The sequence below is a fragment of the Brachyhypopomus gauderio genome, chromosome 21 (assembly GCF_052324685.1).
Source record: "Brachyhypopomus gauderio isolate BG-103 chromosome 21, BGAUD_0.2, whole genome shotgun sequence".
Lineage (NCBI taxonomy): Eukaryota > Metazoa > Chordata > Actinopteri > Gymnotiformes > Hypopomidae > Brachyhypopomus > Brachyhypopomus gauderio.
In genome coordinates, this window is record NC_135231.1 from 1,227,033 (window position 1) to 1,243,862 (window position 16,830).

Sequence of the window (16,830 nt, forward strand, 5' to 3'; positions counted from 1 at the left end):
AAGACAAAACTATTTCAAAAAAATCAGCTATTTTGAATAATCAGTATGCCTCTTATATGCCACTATAATTCAAATATTATGTTTGTGTCAATTTCACATTATTTCAACCTTTCACAAATCAAATCTCAAACACATGTTCCTGAGATGAGCAGACTTCTTTTTTGTATTGTGCTGTTTTGATACACCCTCTACATTGTGTGCTAGCTCATGTGGATTTGTATAACTTTGTGATTCTCTTGTGTCTTTGTGTGTTGTCTTTCTTGTTAGAATGCTGTTAGTGTTGTGTGAGCCCTGTGGGAGAAGCTGTAAATTTGTGCTTAGACACTGGGTGGTGCCTTTTGTTTTGTGGGTTTGTGTATGTTTGATTTCAGTGTAGGTAAGCATTGTACTTTTGTTTTAGGATTAGTTATATTGTTTTTCTAGGGGGGGGGGGGGGTGGGTTGTTTGTTACTTTGGCCTTGTCACTCTTGACGATTGCAAGTGTAATTGTACCAGTAAAGTTAATTATTTCATAAATCAGATAACTTGGTCCTGGATGCCTTTGCATTTCTTCCATTATCCATATTTGTACAGATTATATACATACACTCATGTTGTGGCCTTTACCTAGACAAGGGACGTAACAGATTTCTTCCATTATCCATATTTGTACAGATTATATACATACACTCATGTTGTGGCCTTTACCTAGACAAGGGATGTAACAGATTTCTTCCATTATCCATATTTGTACAGATTATATACATACACTCATGTTGTGGCCTTTATCTAGACAAGGGACGTAACAGATTTCTTCCATTATCCATATTTGTACAGATTATATACATACACTCATGTTGTGGCCTTTACCTAGACAAGGGGCGTAACAGATTTCTTCCTCTCTCTTCTTAATTTGGTTTTTTTGGCTCTCCGTTTTGGGTTGTTGTTGCTGTGTTCTGGGTTTGGCTGGTTTTTTTTTCTCTGTGTGGTGGGGATGTGAGTTGCAGATTGGCTCCATTGGCATTAGTGCTTGTGTGCAATTATGTCTGTTATCTTTGATTTGGCCGTCTTTAACGTGTATTCCTCATAGAAGCAGATTGACAGATGCCGTAAGGTTGACCTATTATTGGTAGTGGATTTTTATAGCGTGGAGGTATTGCGCTCAGCTCCAAAACGGGAGACTAAGAGTGCATTAGAGGCATGGTTGGTGAAAGATGGAGTGCTTCCGCCTCGAGTTCGTTCCTCTGCGGTTGTTCCTGAGAAACCGCAGGATCCAGAACCTGCCAGCATTCCGACTACTGAAGGTAAGACAGGGTTAGGTACAAGTGGTTTCCGTGCTGCGGAACATGATCAGGTACTGACAATCAAACTTAAAGAACTGGAGTTGGACATTTGAAGACAGGAACATGAGACCAAGCTCTTACGCAGTCATGGTCTGGTGGTTAGGGAACATGTAAGCCTCAATACACATGTGTAAAATATAAGTAGCATGTAAGCAGCACGAAAGTGACCACTGTGCCACCCAGAAATGGCACCTTGTGGCAGCTGCCACATAATCGTGGTACTTAGTGTGGCCAGGAAGAACTGCTGCTTACGTGCTACTTACACGCCAAACAGGGACCGCACCCTTATAGGAACTTTAGCAGAAAGATGCGCCTCCCAATGACCTTTGAGATGTTTTGTGATTGGCCAGATGCAGTTCGATTAGCTCTGAGTTTGTTTGTTCATCCTAAGTATCCCGGATGCATTCCCAACCTGAATTTTGACCTGAACCTTAATTTCGATCTGAACCTGAATTTTAACTTGAAATGTTGCATACCTGAATGAATTTCACAGTCAATTTTCAAGTAATAATGGTTTCAGGTTCAGGTTCTGGTGACACTGAAAAAGCTCCATAGAGGTCATATCCGTAAAAATTCTAGTCTTATGCATAAGTTGTAGATTTTGAAGTTGTATTCTCACAAAACACATACAGTGTTAAGACATAATGTTTTTATGCATGGCTTATTCTGTACATAAATGTATAAATACAGACTTTTGTGTACAACAAATATATTTATGTATGTGTTTTGATGAGTATGCTCACGTTTTATCAAAAACTTATAAAAATAAAAACAGGAGTGATGTTAAAGACCATCTGTGCTTACATGTGCATTATTATTTTTTATTTAATTTTAGATTATTGTTACATGTAGTAGTTGAATGCCCCAAAAACAGGGGTTAGCACAGATAATAAGATTAAGGCAAGACTAATGTCACGGTGAGGCGGCCCCCTACCGGCCGCCTCCGTCCACAGCGGCTGTTGTTGTTGTTGTTTGGTGACGTCATGTGCGTCCCTCAGGTGGGCGGAGCCCGTGATCTGTCTCACCTGAGGGTCGTTTGTTTGCCTATATATGTCTTGTCTTTGTACCAGTTGACCACTGGTCATTATATCATTAATTTGGATCTTTTGCACGGGTTTTGGTTTGCACACTTTCTATTAAACCATCCTTTTTCCCTGAGACTTGGCGTGATCGCTTCCTTTTCGTTGCTCACCCCTGCCCGGCACAGAATGACCAGCCACCCTTCGGAAGCCGCCGAGTCTCTTTATCTTTCTCCTTCGTTCGTGGTCATGTCTCGTGGTAAGTGTTTGTCTGCGTGGTGTTTTGTGATGAGTTCCGCCGTGCTTTTGCGTTGTGTTTGTGGCACGGCGAGGACCAGGGCTGTCTGCCCTGGGAAAAACTCTTCGTGTTTGTTGTCTGTTTGTTTGAAGAGCTCTGCCGTGCCCGTGTTGTGTGTGTGGCACGGCGAGGACCAGGGCAGTCTCCCTGGGTATGCTCTTCATCTTGTGTGGTGTCAGTGTGTACGTATGAATGGTAATGTTGGTCAGTGTGCGTCGCTCGTTTGTGTTTGTGTTGAATGTTTCATGTGTGACGCGGGTACCGCTCATCACTGTCGCCTCGCTCCCCCGTCGTCTTGTGTTTAATGTGGGGGAGCGACTGCGAACCTGAGCGGCGCGTCATTGTCTATCGAGCGTGCACGTATGGATCCCGTTCCGTTCGTTGTTTGTACACAGTTTTGTTTGTCTAGTCTTTACGTGTGTGTTGTGTCCTAGCGTGTTGTCAAGTGTTTGCGTGTAATTCCACGCATGCTCCTCCCCTTGAATGTGTGTTTGGGGGGGGACCGGCTGTGGTCCCGTGCCAGGGGGTGTGGCACGGAGGGCGTCGCTCCCGAGGGAGGCCCTGAATAGGGTAGGGCGCGTTTGTGTTGTGTGTGTGTGTTCTCTTCTCTGTGCAGGTGCTTCTCCTTGGCGGTGTTCCTGGACCTTGTGGGGATCTCCACCTGGCAGGAGCCCCCTTGTGTTGTGGGGTGACCGGAGCCCGGTCATGAAGAGCCCCTCCCTAGGGGGCTGGGGCCCCCGGATGTTTGGGGACCATGGGGCTCCGGTCTGAAAAGCTCCTGCTGAGGAAGGAGATCCTTCCTCCTGCCTGGGGTGACCAGGAGGTCCTTGGGGCTGCTCCCTAGCCCGCGTCGGGGGTGCTCTGGGCCTCGGTCTCTGGCGCTCCTGGGTTGGGTGGAGGAGTCCACCTTGCGATGAGAGGCCCCGGGAGGGGTTGGTTCCCCAGGAGGCTGGGGTGACCCCTAGCAGAAGGCAGGGGTCAGCTCTGGGAGGAGGTAGGTCCAGGAGATGAAGTAGCCACGCCTTGGAGAGATAGCCTGCACGCACACACACACACGAGGGACGAGAGAGGAGCCGTAGCCCCTCATCCTCACACCTGTGGGGCTCACTGGCTGAAGGCCGGTTAGGGCGTGAGGGCCCTGTGACCGACTGGGGCGTGGTTTTGTGTTGTTAACGGCCCGGTCGGTCCAGAGTCCCGCCCGGGGAGGTGAGCTGTGTAATGTTGTGTGTTTTATGTTCCAGCTCCCGGACTGCAGGAGGTGTGTTCCTGCCTGTCTCTGCCTTCCTGCCCCTTCGTGTTTTGTGTGCAGCCGCTGTGTGCCACACACCCAGTGGAGGGGAGTGCGGCTTGGTGGGGGGGTCTGTCACGGTGAGGCGGCCCCCTACCGGCCGCCTCCGTCCACAGCGGCTGTTGTTGTTGTTGTTTGGTGACGTCATGTGCGTCCCTCAGGTGGGCGGAGCTCGTGATCCATCTCACCTGAGGGTCGTTTGTTTGCCTATATATGTCTTGTCTTTGTACCAGTTGACCGCTGGTCATTATATCCTTAATTTGGATCTTTTGCACGGGTTTTGGTTTGCACACTTTCTATTAAACCATCCTTTTTCCCTGAGACTTGGCGTGATCGCTTCCTTTTAGTTGCTCACCCCTGCCCGTCACAACTAAAAATAAAAAACCTTGTAATTAATTACAAGGTAAGATTTTATATTACATTACTGACAGACAATATTTTGTCATTTATAGTGCTTAAATCATGATTTACTGTAAAGGACCTTTTATGACCCCTCTTTCACATCAGCAGACTTTAAAAAGATTGATCGCCATCAGGTCTTCATCATCCCAAATGCCCTCTCCACCACAGACCTGGCCTTGGATAGGTGTCTGTTGTACCTGGACTGCACTGCATTCTGTACTGGCTCTCTAAATGGAGTCATGAGGTAGATGGGTGAAGCCAGACAGGGATAACCTCCATCTCCAGTGATGCACCAGCCTTGTGCTGGGTAGAGCTGCTTCACATAGACTGAGACCCGGGCATCATGCACTAAGCCAGGTAAGCGCATGAAAATATTCAAGGATTCAAGGAGACTTTATTGTCATTCACATCACATGTGGTACATGAGGTGGAACGAAATTTAGAACCCAAGGTCCCAGTTTTTACCCCAATAGCAGCAATATAATAAAAATAGAATAGAATAAAAAGAAATAAATAAAATAAAAATTAAATAGAATAAGTGGAATAAAAATAAATCTGTAATAAATAAATAAATCTGAGTACTGTTAAAGTTTTTTTTTAAGTGACTGTGGGTAAAGTGTCCTTGTGTAAAGTGCAGATTGTCAGAGAGACCAACTGAGTGCTGGTTCTCATTTAGAGTTTGAGTCTAACAGCTTCAAGAATGAAGCTGTTCCTCAGACGGGAAGTTCTGCACTTAAAGCTCCGCAGCCTCCTGCCTGAGGGGAGCGGGACAAACAGTGAGTGTGCTGGGTGGGTGGGGTCCTTCATGATGCAGGCGGCCCTCCTCCTGCCTGAGGGGAGCGGGACTAAAAGTGGGTGTGCTGGGTGGGTGGGGTCCTTCATGATGCAGGCGGCCCTCCTCCTGCCTGAGGGGAGCGGGACTAAAAGTGGGTGTGCTGGGTGGGTGGGGTCCTTCATGATGCAGGCGGCCCTCCTCCTGCCTGAGGGGAGCGGGACTAAAAGTGGGTGTGCTGGGTGGGTGGGGTCCTTCATGATGCAGGCGGCCCTCCTCCTGCCTGAGGGGAGCGGGACTAAAAGTGGGTGTGCTGGGTGGGTGGGGTCCTTCATAATGCAGGCGGACCTCCTCCTGCCTGAGGGGAGCGGGACTAAAAGTGGGTGTGCTGGGTGGGTGGGGTCCTTCATGATGCAGGCGGCCCTCCTCCTGCCTGAGGGGAGCGGGACTAAAAGTGGGTGTGCTGGGTGGGTGGGGTCCTTCATGATGCAGGCGGCCCTCCTCCTGCATCTGGAGGTGTAGAATGCGAGTTTTGTATAAAATAAGTCCTCTTTAAAGCCTTTAGGTAGCTCTATCCCAACGTGGAGTACTCAATACTGCACAGGTGTACTGAGATTAAATTGACAGTAATGTACCCTCCTGTCAACCTGTGTGAAGGGTTAAACAATAGGAATTGGTGATATGTTTAGAAGGTGTATCTTCAATAACTTAGTGTTTGAAGTAATTGTCCTCATTAATATTCATTATTATTTTTGCAAAAAAAAAAAAAATAATGCATCATATTCATATATGAAATTTTACATTTCATGTGTGTATTTGGGGGCTGGGGGGTTTGTTTGATTGTTTTTTTGCAAAAACACTAAAGTCAACTAAAAGCCAAGATTCAATATTACCCCAAGCTTTATCTTCTTCATATGTTTCAAAAGGTTAGTAGATTCACATACAGTATGTGTAGCAAATTGCAGTAACATTCAATTTCAGTATTGGACAAGAACAAGTTGAAGGCAAAATACTACTGGTATTTAGCCCTGGTAGTCATAACTGTGTGGTGCCTGAGTTAAACATTGAAACTCCTCTAAAATGAAAGCTATAACGGTAGCTGTTCTTCTAAAAAGTTTAGTATGCTTTGATTTTGTCGCATACTGGAAACTACTGCAGTCAGTCAGGTGAATAGGTGGGGACAATTCATAATTGGATTGGCACCCTTTACATATTTTTTATTATCTTCCAGATAATAATTATCTGAATTACATAAGTGTGTAGGACATAGATGTCTATGTATATATTTATTTATAAATAATTTTATATGTATACATGACATGTCACACAGTACAAAAATGTAATGCATACTTAGAATGACATATATTGAATTTACATGATTAGGGTAAAACTCATAGACACATATGTAATTGTTTTTAAACTTTTGCATATGGGTTGTTCCAATAAACACAAAACATAAGATAAATATTTTTTATATATTAGGTCGCAACAATAACTACCTTGATTTACTTCTAAAGATAATTAAGTAGTATATCAATACTAGCAAATTAATAGTATATTCATATTAGCAAAACATTTTATAGAATTAGATTTAATGTAATGTAACTGATAAAGATACCAGGGCAATTTTATTTTGACCGATGTAATTTAAATACCGCATTGGATTATTCAAATTCCCGTGATTAAACGAATCTGCAGATACTTAGGTAGGCAAGAGATGGCGCGCTGTGCATCATAGCTGACTCCAATCAAAAGGAAGGGGTGGTTTCTGGGAGGTGTTGCTTTTAACACATCTCTTCTGCTTCGGCTTTTCAATGTGGATTGTCGCTGTATTCGTGAATCGTGAGCTCGGTTGCGCGATTACAGTACGATTGTGAGAAATGTTCTTAGTGTGTAAAACGGGAACAAAGCTTTGAGTTGAAAATGAGCGGGCGAGTCCTCAACGGGAAAGCGGTTCAACTGCCGGCGCAGAGAGTGGAAAAGACAATGCACGGTCTTTCAAGGTACAGTGAGTAAAATATTATTAAATAATTGTAAAATGCGTGTAAACGATACTGGAGCAACATTGGATGTGAGTGGCAGATATAAAATGTCTTATATCTAACATGTTGCGGCGACACAAGGTGTGAAAGGATACCAGTGCCTGTCAATGAACTACAGGGAAGATGCTCTCGCTATGGGATTTGGGGTAAACCTGATTTGGTTTATGTCTATACAAAAGAGGAGGAATTAGCAACAGCTAAATATCAGAATTAGATATTTAAGTGCTGTAACTGATTTGCTGTGAATAAACAAACGTTTCTAACGTTTATGTTCGTTTAAAGTATGTAGTGCCGGGTTTGAGGAATAAAGTGCATGCAAAAAGCGGCTTAGGCAAAAGTGTTGAATATGAAGGAGGTTGCACTGCGGTGTAGGACAATGGCAGATTTATTTCAGAGGGAAGTGTTTCTATTGTATGTTCATGAGTGTGGCGAAGGACAAACATTTGTGGGTTGGTTGAAGCGCAGATTACCACAGGATGAAATCTGATTTTAGTGTTGTTGCGATTGGTTGTACAGTAATGGACTTTATTTTATGAATGCATACTCAAGTAAACTACCGTGCAGCACATTTTCTGCGATTGTGTTTGCTGCGTCTTTTCTCTAAAATACCCGATTAAATTAATTGTTTTTTTATTTCATGCACTGATGATAACGATTGTCAGAGTGCAAAAATACAAATATACTATGAAGACAAGGGTAGCTCGCAGAGAGCGAGCGTTATCTGCAAGGTCGTATCTCACTATCTTAAGTTTTGGGGGCAAAAGGTGGAGATAGACATTTTTTTAAACTGTCCAAGATTATACCATAACTGTTACTGTAGCCTACAGACAGCTTCTTCTGAAGTTATTTCACGTTGGTTTCTTCAGTGCACCTGCCAAATTACCGTACTCGAGAGCTAACTGTGATATAGTTGAAATAATCTATTTAATCTTACCTCAGGCGAAAGAGCAGATGAGTCGTAGAGCTCTAATTACTCTTACTGATTTTGATCTTGGAGCTTAAAACTTTTTTTTTGTTACCCTCACAAGCTGCGGATGACAAAACGATGATTAAGCTCTCTCTGTATTTAGACCGTTTTCTGTGCAATCACTTCTGAAATCTGTACAAACCTGAAATCTAATTTAAATGTCTGAACAAATTTCAAACGTCTCAGCTAAATAGTGTAATTAGCTAAACATTTACAAAGGTTGTTATTTGACAAAGAATCCGTGTTTTCTGTTATGATCAGCTTGTGATCCCATTGAAATTAATTTTTTTGACAGCAAATTGTTTTTACAAATTGTTTTACAACGATGTATTTAATGAATCTGTGAACTTTCATGTGCTCAGCATCTGTTGAACAGCCAGGTTGATGAACTTTAGACATTAATCACCTAAGTCTTTGCACAGTCTTTGCACACATTTGCACAGCTCAAATGACAGACATTGAAACTTAAGGAGAATCTCTGCTAAACATGTAATAAACACACTATACTCTAAAGAATAAACATACATATGCAGAACTAACCCAAAGGTATAGGTCTATAGGTGTACATGCAGTAAATTCACATTACATGTGATGAATGAAACGGCAATGAAAAGTAGAATCCACATGTGTAGTAGGATGGTGCAGTACACAGTGTATAGGAACCAGTGCAGTAAAATGACAAGTGATTGGTTATACATCATAAGTAACAAAAATAAGAACATTTGCAGTTGAAATTATTGAATGTGAGAGGCCAATAAAGTGTTCGGTGTGTTCCTTTGCACTTCAGCAGCACGATGGCGTGGGGATTTTCGCTCCAAAATTAAACTGATCCACGTCTATACTATATACACAAATGAGATAGATCTCAGAAAGTAGCATGTAGGCCAGAGGATTTGGCATGTCTTTCATACCATCATAACTTTACTGAATCGGAGTGCTCAAATTGTTAAACAATAACACAATAATGCATTATACAAGTGAAAACTGTATAGAACCATGTTAGTATGTTGCACCCATGTTATTTCTAAGGAAAATAAGCAGACATACACACAACTACACAATACTGTCAAAAGTATTTGCTCACCTTCCTTGACTCAAATATGAGCTTAAGCTTCCTAATCCATAGGGTTCAATATAATGTTGGTCCACCCATTGCAGCTTAAACAGCTTCACCTTATCTGGGAAAAGGAGTGCGTTTATGGGAATTTTTGACTGTTCTTCCAGAAGCGCATTTGTGAGGTCACAATCTGATGGACGAGAAGGTCTGGCTCTCAGTCTCTGCTCTAATTAATCCCAAAGGTGTTCTATTGGGTTGAGGTCAGGACTCTGTGCAGGCCAGTCAAGTTCATCCACACCAGACTCGGCCATTCATGTCTTTATGGACCTTGCTGGAAGAGGAAGGGGTCAACACGAAACTGTTCCCACAAAGTTGGGAGCATGGAATTGTCCAAAATGTCTTGGTATGCTGAAGCATTCAGAGCTTCAGAGTTCCTTTCACTGGAACTAAGGAGCCAAGCCCAGCTCCTGAAAAAACAACCATAAACGATAATGCCCCCTCCACCAAACTTTACACTTGGCACAATGCAGTCAGATAAGTACTGTTCTCCTGGCAACCACCAAACCCAGATTCGTCCATCAGATTGCCAGATGGAGAAGCGTGATTCGTCACTCCAGAGAACGTATCTCCACTGCTCTAGAGTCCAGTAGCGGCGTGCTTTACACCACTGTAAATAAAAACATTAGAAAGAAGCAGCAGTTGAGAAAAGAGACACACACATACACACATATACATAAACACATACACATAAGTGAACCTACATATTTAAGAATGCAATACTAAAAAGATAAGTTTTTAAAAGCTTCTTAAAAGTAGTTAGGGATGTACATGTGCAGAGATAGAGGGGGACAGAGTTCCATAACTTAGGACCAACAACACTAAATGCTCTTCTACCATAAGTGTTGAGTTTTGCAGTGCGTATGGATAGAAGGTGAGCATCTGCAGACCGAAGTGAGCGTGATGGAGTATATGTAGACAGTAAGCCAGAAAGGTAACAAGGAGCCAAACCATGCAGGGATTTAAAAACCAAAAGCAATATTTTATACTGAATACGGTAATGGACCGGAAGCCAGTGCAGGTCTTTTAATATGGGGGTAATGTGTTCCCATGTCCTGGTGTGCGTGAGTAGTCTAGCTGCCGAATTCTGGACATACTGCAACTTCTTGAGGCTACTCATAGGGAGCCCAATTAAAACAGAGTTACAGTAGTCAAGTCTAGAAGTAATAAAAGCATGTATAAGTGTCTCCGCCACTGAGTCAGTAAGAGAGGGGCGCAGTCTGACGATGTTTTTAAGATGGAAAAAGGCTATTTTGGTGGAGTTCTTTATGTGAGCATCCAGAGAGAGTGTGGAGTCTAAAATGAGGACAAATGATTATTTATTTCTTCTAAGCTTTGCATCAGTAGCTCTGGCATCACTTTGCGATACCAAGCTACATTACTTTAAGTAATATGAGACCACTTTATGGTCAGAATCTCTACTTTCTCCACTTGTGTAATAGAAACTTCATACAAGGAACAAAAAATGGAAACCTTTAATAACTTGAGATGTGAGAATCAGGTCTCACTTGGGGGAAAAAAACCACAGCATTGTGGTATAATAGTACAGAAAGCTCTTGGGTATAGAAGCTCACTGAGGTTTTACTTAGGCAAGATTTAGCTGAGCTGACAGAATATGAAGATGCTTTGTATCCCAAGGTCATGAATATCTTCATTTCTTTAAAGTGCTTTTCCATACCATGTTCCTGACAGGTTTGCATGAATAGGCCCATTTCTTGAATGTATGATTTGAGCTGAATGACTTTGAGATTATTGGCCCAGGGCGGTCAGTTTTCTGAAGCTAAGTTAGATGATCTTATGGCTCATAGTGTGGCCATCTGTGCTACCAGTCTGTCATGAATACTCATGCATATTTTCATAAGTCAGTCTTGCCTGTAAACTGCTTTTTTAAATGAACCCATAAGTACGTCATGGTGAAAATATCTTATTTGCTTTTTAAATAAATGCTATTTAAATTTGTTATAAATATTATAAAAACATGTTATTAATGTATTTGCAGATTTGTTAATAGTGATTTGAGATTGGATGAAAATGGTAGTTGGTTCAACACATTCTTCCTTTTCTTTGGTGAAGAGGGTTAAATGCAGGTGCTTAATCATTCACGCACAGAAACAAATCATGTTTGATTTGATTTTACTCAACATATTCACATTTCTACTAATCTAGTAATGCTGTGGATGGAACATATAGAGAGACTACTTTTGAACAGCATACATTGCTGAAATGTTGTTGGTTGGCTGTACTACCAATCTAACATACTGCAGGTGGAACATAAAAACAGACTGCCGAACAGAAGTCCTCAACCAAGATTTTGCTCAGGCTTCTTGGATTGTGTTGATTCCACTCATTTTACCTGGCTTGCACTAATTAGAAAATCCATCAAGCTTGAGTAAAAACTTGGGAAGGAATTTTACTTTCTGAACCTGGAATGCTCACCTCTGCTGCTGAAGTATTTGTTTGGTGTATTATCCACATTTCAGGTAATCCCATAATACTCTGTGCAGGATGTCAGGCCAGACTACAGAGTCCTGGATTTTTAAAAAGTTCTGCATTTGCACAAGTATCCCAAGCTCCTTTGAAGCTACTTGTTAATCAATTTTTACTATCCTGAACCATGTGAAATCAAAACATAGCTCTGTTCTTAGTCACGCATGTGAAAAACTGCTTTAAGTAGAAGCAACTGAATACAAGCTGTATTTCCAACAGACTATAGAGGAAAAAATGCCTTAAGTCTCAAAAAACTTATGGGTAGGAAAAAATATAACTCAGAAAACTTTGACTTGTCATAAAAGGTTACAGTAGTAACTGTGTGCATTCATATTTAATGTATGCACACAACTAAAATAAATACATAGCTTGTGGCTCCTTATAGTCATACCCCTTACTCAGCTTTCTGTGTCTCATCTGTTGTCTACACCTCAGAGGTGGGACCAAGTCAGTGTTCTCAAGTCTCAAGTAAGTCCAAGTCTTTATACCTCAAGTCCCGAGTCAAGTCTCAAGCAAAGACACTCAAGTCAAGTCAAGTCCCAAGTCTGAAACTTGGAATTTCAAGTCCTTTCGAGTCTTTTTTTTTTTTACCAATGTTGCAGGTATATTTTAAATGTAAATAACAGACATGCGTTCTTTTTTTAATCTGTATTCTCCTGAAATCTTGATAAAACATGTGCAACTGAAAACACGAAGTATAAAAAAAAATTAAAATTACACCTCTTTATTGCACAGTTCAATTTGTTAAACTTAGCTGCAAAAATATTCATACTTTAAACTACAATTTTCCAGAAATAAATATTCTGTGAAAAAGTCACAAGTAGAACTCCATGTTCAAATAAAAAGTGCTGATATTTTCACAGTACAATACAAAGAACCATAACAGCATTTTCCCTCTCTTCTCTTATCTGGTTTCTTGGAGAACATGTGTGAGTGACACAAGACAAACAAATATAAGAACTGAACAATTAACAGGAATCTGCAACTTTAGACATTTCAGTAAACTATTCTGCATTGCATTTGCTGGCCAAAAGTCTGTATGTCATTTGTGCACGATGAATGATGTCCCCATAGCTGAAAACTCGCTCCACTTTTGTCAATATATTTTTTTCTCGACGTAGATGTCTTCAAATACACAATCCATGCTGAGATAGAACTGGATATTATGATGGTGACAGAGAGAGGCTCTCTTCCCCGAGTTCAGATACAGAACCCAGGGTTGCCAACCCTCACGCATTGAGCGTGAGACACACGCATTTGACCGTCTTCACACGCTCTCACGCCACACATCCGATTTCTCATGCACACACACACGTACAGAGTGTGGAAAAGCAGAGGACTGGTATGCGTCAGAAGGACGGAAATGAAATTAATGGGGCGCACTTTATAAATATTAATATGTGTTTTAAAATTTAGATTTGGGGTAAAAAAAAATCAAGTCTTTGCAAAGTAAACAGGTTCAAGTCCAATTCAAGTTCCAAGTTATTGGTGTAAAAGTCCAAGTCAAGTCTAAGTCTCTGAATATTTTTTCAAGTCAAGTCAAAAGTCTTAATATTAATGACTCGAGTCTGACTCGAGTCCAAGTCATGTGACTCGAGTCCCCACCTCTGCCTCCGGTTTAGTTGTTTCAAACCCCTGAGATTGTTTTGTTTGTTAATATCTCCTATCCTTGTTTATCATGTGTCATTTTTTCTACTTTTTTTGCACAATTACAACACTATTTGTATTTGAAGTCAGGGAACTGGGAAGGCACACCAAAATGCTATACCTCACCATTCTTTAATTAGGCACATATAATACTTACCTCTGGCATCTGTTAAATTTTTGGTAAGGCGCAGATAGATATGATGATAATTACAGTATTAATCATATCTCTATAGTAGTTATGTTCTTACCAGACACTTTTGTAGCCCTTCATCAATGGGCATTTTTGTTCATTGAACTGCTGTTTGGATATTATTGGTTGACTGATTTTTCACTATATTTGTGACTGTAATGTTTAGGGATGGAAAAAGTCACTGTTTTCTTCCCGTTTAAAATAAAAGGAGATTTATGGCATAAAAAGCTTATTTGATAGAACTTTCTATGTTCTTCATAGCTGGGACGAGAGCAGCTCTACCAGCAGTGGTTTCAGTGATGGTTCAGACAAATTCAGATCAGAGGAATTCAATGCTGACTCTTCTCTTAACTCTCTGCCCAACGACTCCCGCTCCAACTCCTTCATGGTAAGTTTTTTTTTCTTTTTAGCATGCAAACATACATAGGTGCAAAGTGCTTAAACAAAGTAGAAGTGACTCTCTTGTATGGAGGCTCAGTGTGCAGCACTGGAGGACTGGACCTGTGGGTTTAAATGCTGAGGGAAATCAGTGAGAGAAAACAAGCTGGAGGTGTGTTGGGTGTGTCAATAAGAGGGAGTGGTGGTGGTGGGCATGTGTCCTCAGCCTCTTTCAGAGGTCCCTCATGGATAGGCTTCAGCATGGAGACTTGAAAGGCTGACAATGCATGGCTGCTCCTGCATGCTGATCCTGTAAGTGACTGGATTGAGTCGCTTAATCATAGTATGAGGACCAACGCACACTTCACTCAGAAGGCGATGTGATGTCCTTGTGCATCGCCGGCCACCAGCACACTCCGAGGAAGAGAGCTGTCCTCGTGGTCAGCCTCAGAGCCTATTGCAAAGGAGAGTGCTCAGTACCGCCCGCATATGTTTGTCCTGGGAACAGGAATAGATCGATAGGTCATCAATAAGCGACTGATTTGCCCAGGAATTCCTGAAGCACCTCATTAATGAATACCTGAAAGATGGACGTGGCAGTAGCAATGCCATGAGGCAAAACCAGGTATTTGTATATCTATGCATGACTTCAGCTCTCCATTCTTTATGAAGAAAACACTGGCAGAGGCAGGCGAGGTAGAGTGATGGATGTAACCCTGAGCTAAGGCCTTCTTGATGTAATGCTCCATGTCCTGCTCCTCCTCCTCAGAGAGCGGGTACACCCTACAGCATGGAGGAATCACTCCTTGCTCCTTGAGTTCAATTGCGGTGTGATGGCAGTTGTGTGGCTTTAGTGAGACCGAACACATCAGCACTGTAGGGTGCGGGCACGGGCATTTGTTTGCCGGCCTCTGGGGTCTCCACAAATTTGGACTAACATGGACCCAAGAGCAGAGGGGGTAGACAATCGTATTGAAGTAAACATTTCAGAGGTCCTTTATCTGCTGTACCAAAGTACCAAAGTGGTACTTTGTATACATTTGTGAGATTAACAAAGTTAAAATGACTCTTTAGTACAGGTCTATTCTGCAGTTGTAATATTTAGAGTTTATCATTCAACAGTGGCTGTGTTCTGTGCCAAACTAATGAACAACCTTTCCTATTGTTTTGTATCAGAAAGTAAAGGTTGTTGGTGGTGTTATAACATGCATTTAAAACCACATGACCAGTTTTGGCATAATTAAAAAAATTCACAACTTGCAACAGCAAGACATAGACCAACAGAGAAGGCTAAAAATAGTGGATCATCAGTGTGATCCTGGATAAACAAAAAATTCAGTATGAGCATAAACATTTATGAAGCTGTATGTTCCAGCAATAAGCTTAATTTATCAAGTAACTTAGTCTTAAATATTAAAGACCTGTAATGTGCTCCCACTCTATGAATGTTTTAACTTGTTAAACATAGGGTTTTGTCAGCTTTAAAGACTGCTGTAGAGGATCATTTTTGCATTACATTTAATTCATGATGGGTTCTTTCTCCTTATGTCTCTTTCCCTAGTGGCGAACAGATTCTGAAAAGCATTCACTTGTGAAGAGTGGTCTGGCGTGGTACAGTGAGGAGGTCAGTGCCCAGTGCAGAGGAGACAGAAGCTTTGACACAGGCAGCCTCAAAACTGCATCTGCTAGCATGTGGAAGGATGCCAATGGGACTAAAAGTGAAGTACCAAAGCTGCAAACTCTGAATCATCATCCCAGCCTGAAGAAGAAACACAAACCTCCACTGTTCATAACTGCACCGGTTACCCATAACTCGCAGAGCATGCTGAAAGTACCAAGCGGTGAGTTCTGCTAATGCAAAACAGAGACATAGAACAAAAAGAAAAAGTGGGCAGTTTTTGTAATTGTACACTAAAGTATGAAATAACAATACCCACTTTGGACCATAAAAACGTTACTCCAAATATCAGTCCATCATACAAAATAGTGTATCTGTGACGCTGAGGCGCTGAGAGAAGGACGAGGCACGAGTCCAGTCTCAAACGAAAAACGTGACTTTTAATTATACAAATAAGCGCAGTCAGCGCACGTAGAACATCAACACAAAACAGGCACGTTTAGGACTCTAACAAAGACGAGCACGGGACACTGTGCGAACGCACATTAAATAGACCACATAATCCCCGAGTGATGACGAGACGAGCCACAGATGTGTCTGATTAACACACTCGGGCACAACCACACCCACGATGATACACAGACGCAGATGACTTGACGTAGACGACATAAACACACGCCCAAAGGGGAGGGGTCAGGGGCTGTACCGTGACAGAGCCCCTCACCAAGGGCACTACCTGTCCCGGGGTGCCAACAGAACTGAATGCCTCGAACCCACGCCGATGGGCGGATCCGGAGCCCTCAGTCCTGCGTCTGGGAGATGACCGCCCTCGATGGGGAATCCGCCACGAACAGCTTAGAACACCCTCCCTGGGAAGACAGGGGAAAAGACATTAGACAACACAGGCACATTAACGAACACACACATTGGACACGAGAGGCACAAGAGGGAAAAGGAGATTAGGAAGAAACACTGGGACTGACACAAACACTGGAACAAGGACACATGAAAACGGAACCAGGCTTCGTGCCTGGTAGAGCGCTGCCAGGGGGGAAAATCCTCCCTGAGCTGTGGGCGCTGCAGTGGGCATTCCCCTTCCCGCCCCTGCCGCAAACCCTCCGCCGAGAGTGGCACAGCTAGCGGATGCCCCTGCAGTCCTCTCGGTAGGAACGCGACCAGTCTCCTGGCCCGACGCACGCTCTCTGGCCTCCGCGAACCCCACAGGGGGACTTCACCTCCACGTGGTGAGGGATCCTCTGGTCTGGCTGCTGGTGAGGGTTCCTCCG

General features: G+C 42.6%; 1 protein-coding gene across 4 annotated transcripts in view; it reads left to right on the forward strand.

Moving 5' to 3' along the window:
- The window catches only part of LOC143484827 (neuron navigator 1-like), a 62,161-nt gene that overhangs the window by 13,461 nt on the left and 31,870 nt on the right, over positions 1–16,830 (forward strand). For 2 of the 4 annotated variants that reach the window (XM_076983776.1, XM_076983777.1), the window contains exons 1-3: positions 6,872–7,104; positions 13,810–13,936; positions 15,488–15,767. In XM_076983776.1, the coding sequence (XP_076839891.1) occupies positions 7,025–7,104; positions 13,810–13,936; positions 15,488–15,767 (487 nt within the window). In that variant the 5' untranslated portion in view covers positions 6,872–7,024. Of the gene's footprint in view, positions 1–4,454; positions 4,687–6,871; positions 7,105–13,809; positions 13,937–15,487; positions 15,768–16,830 lie in introns of those variants that run through there. The other 2 variants (XM_076983778.1, XM_076983779.1) reach the window with 2 other exon arrangements.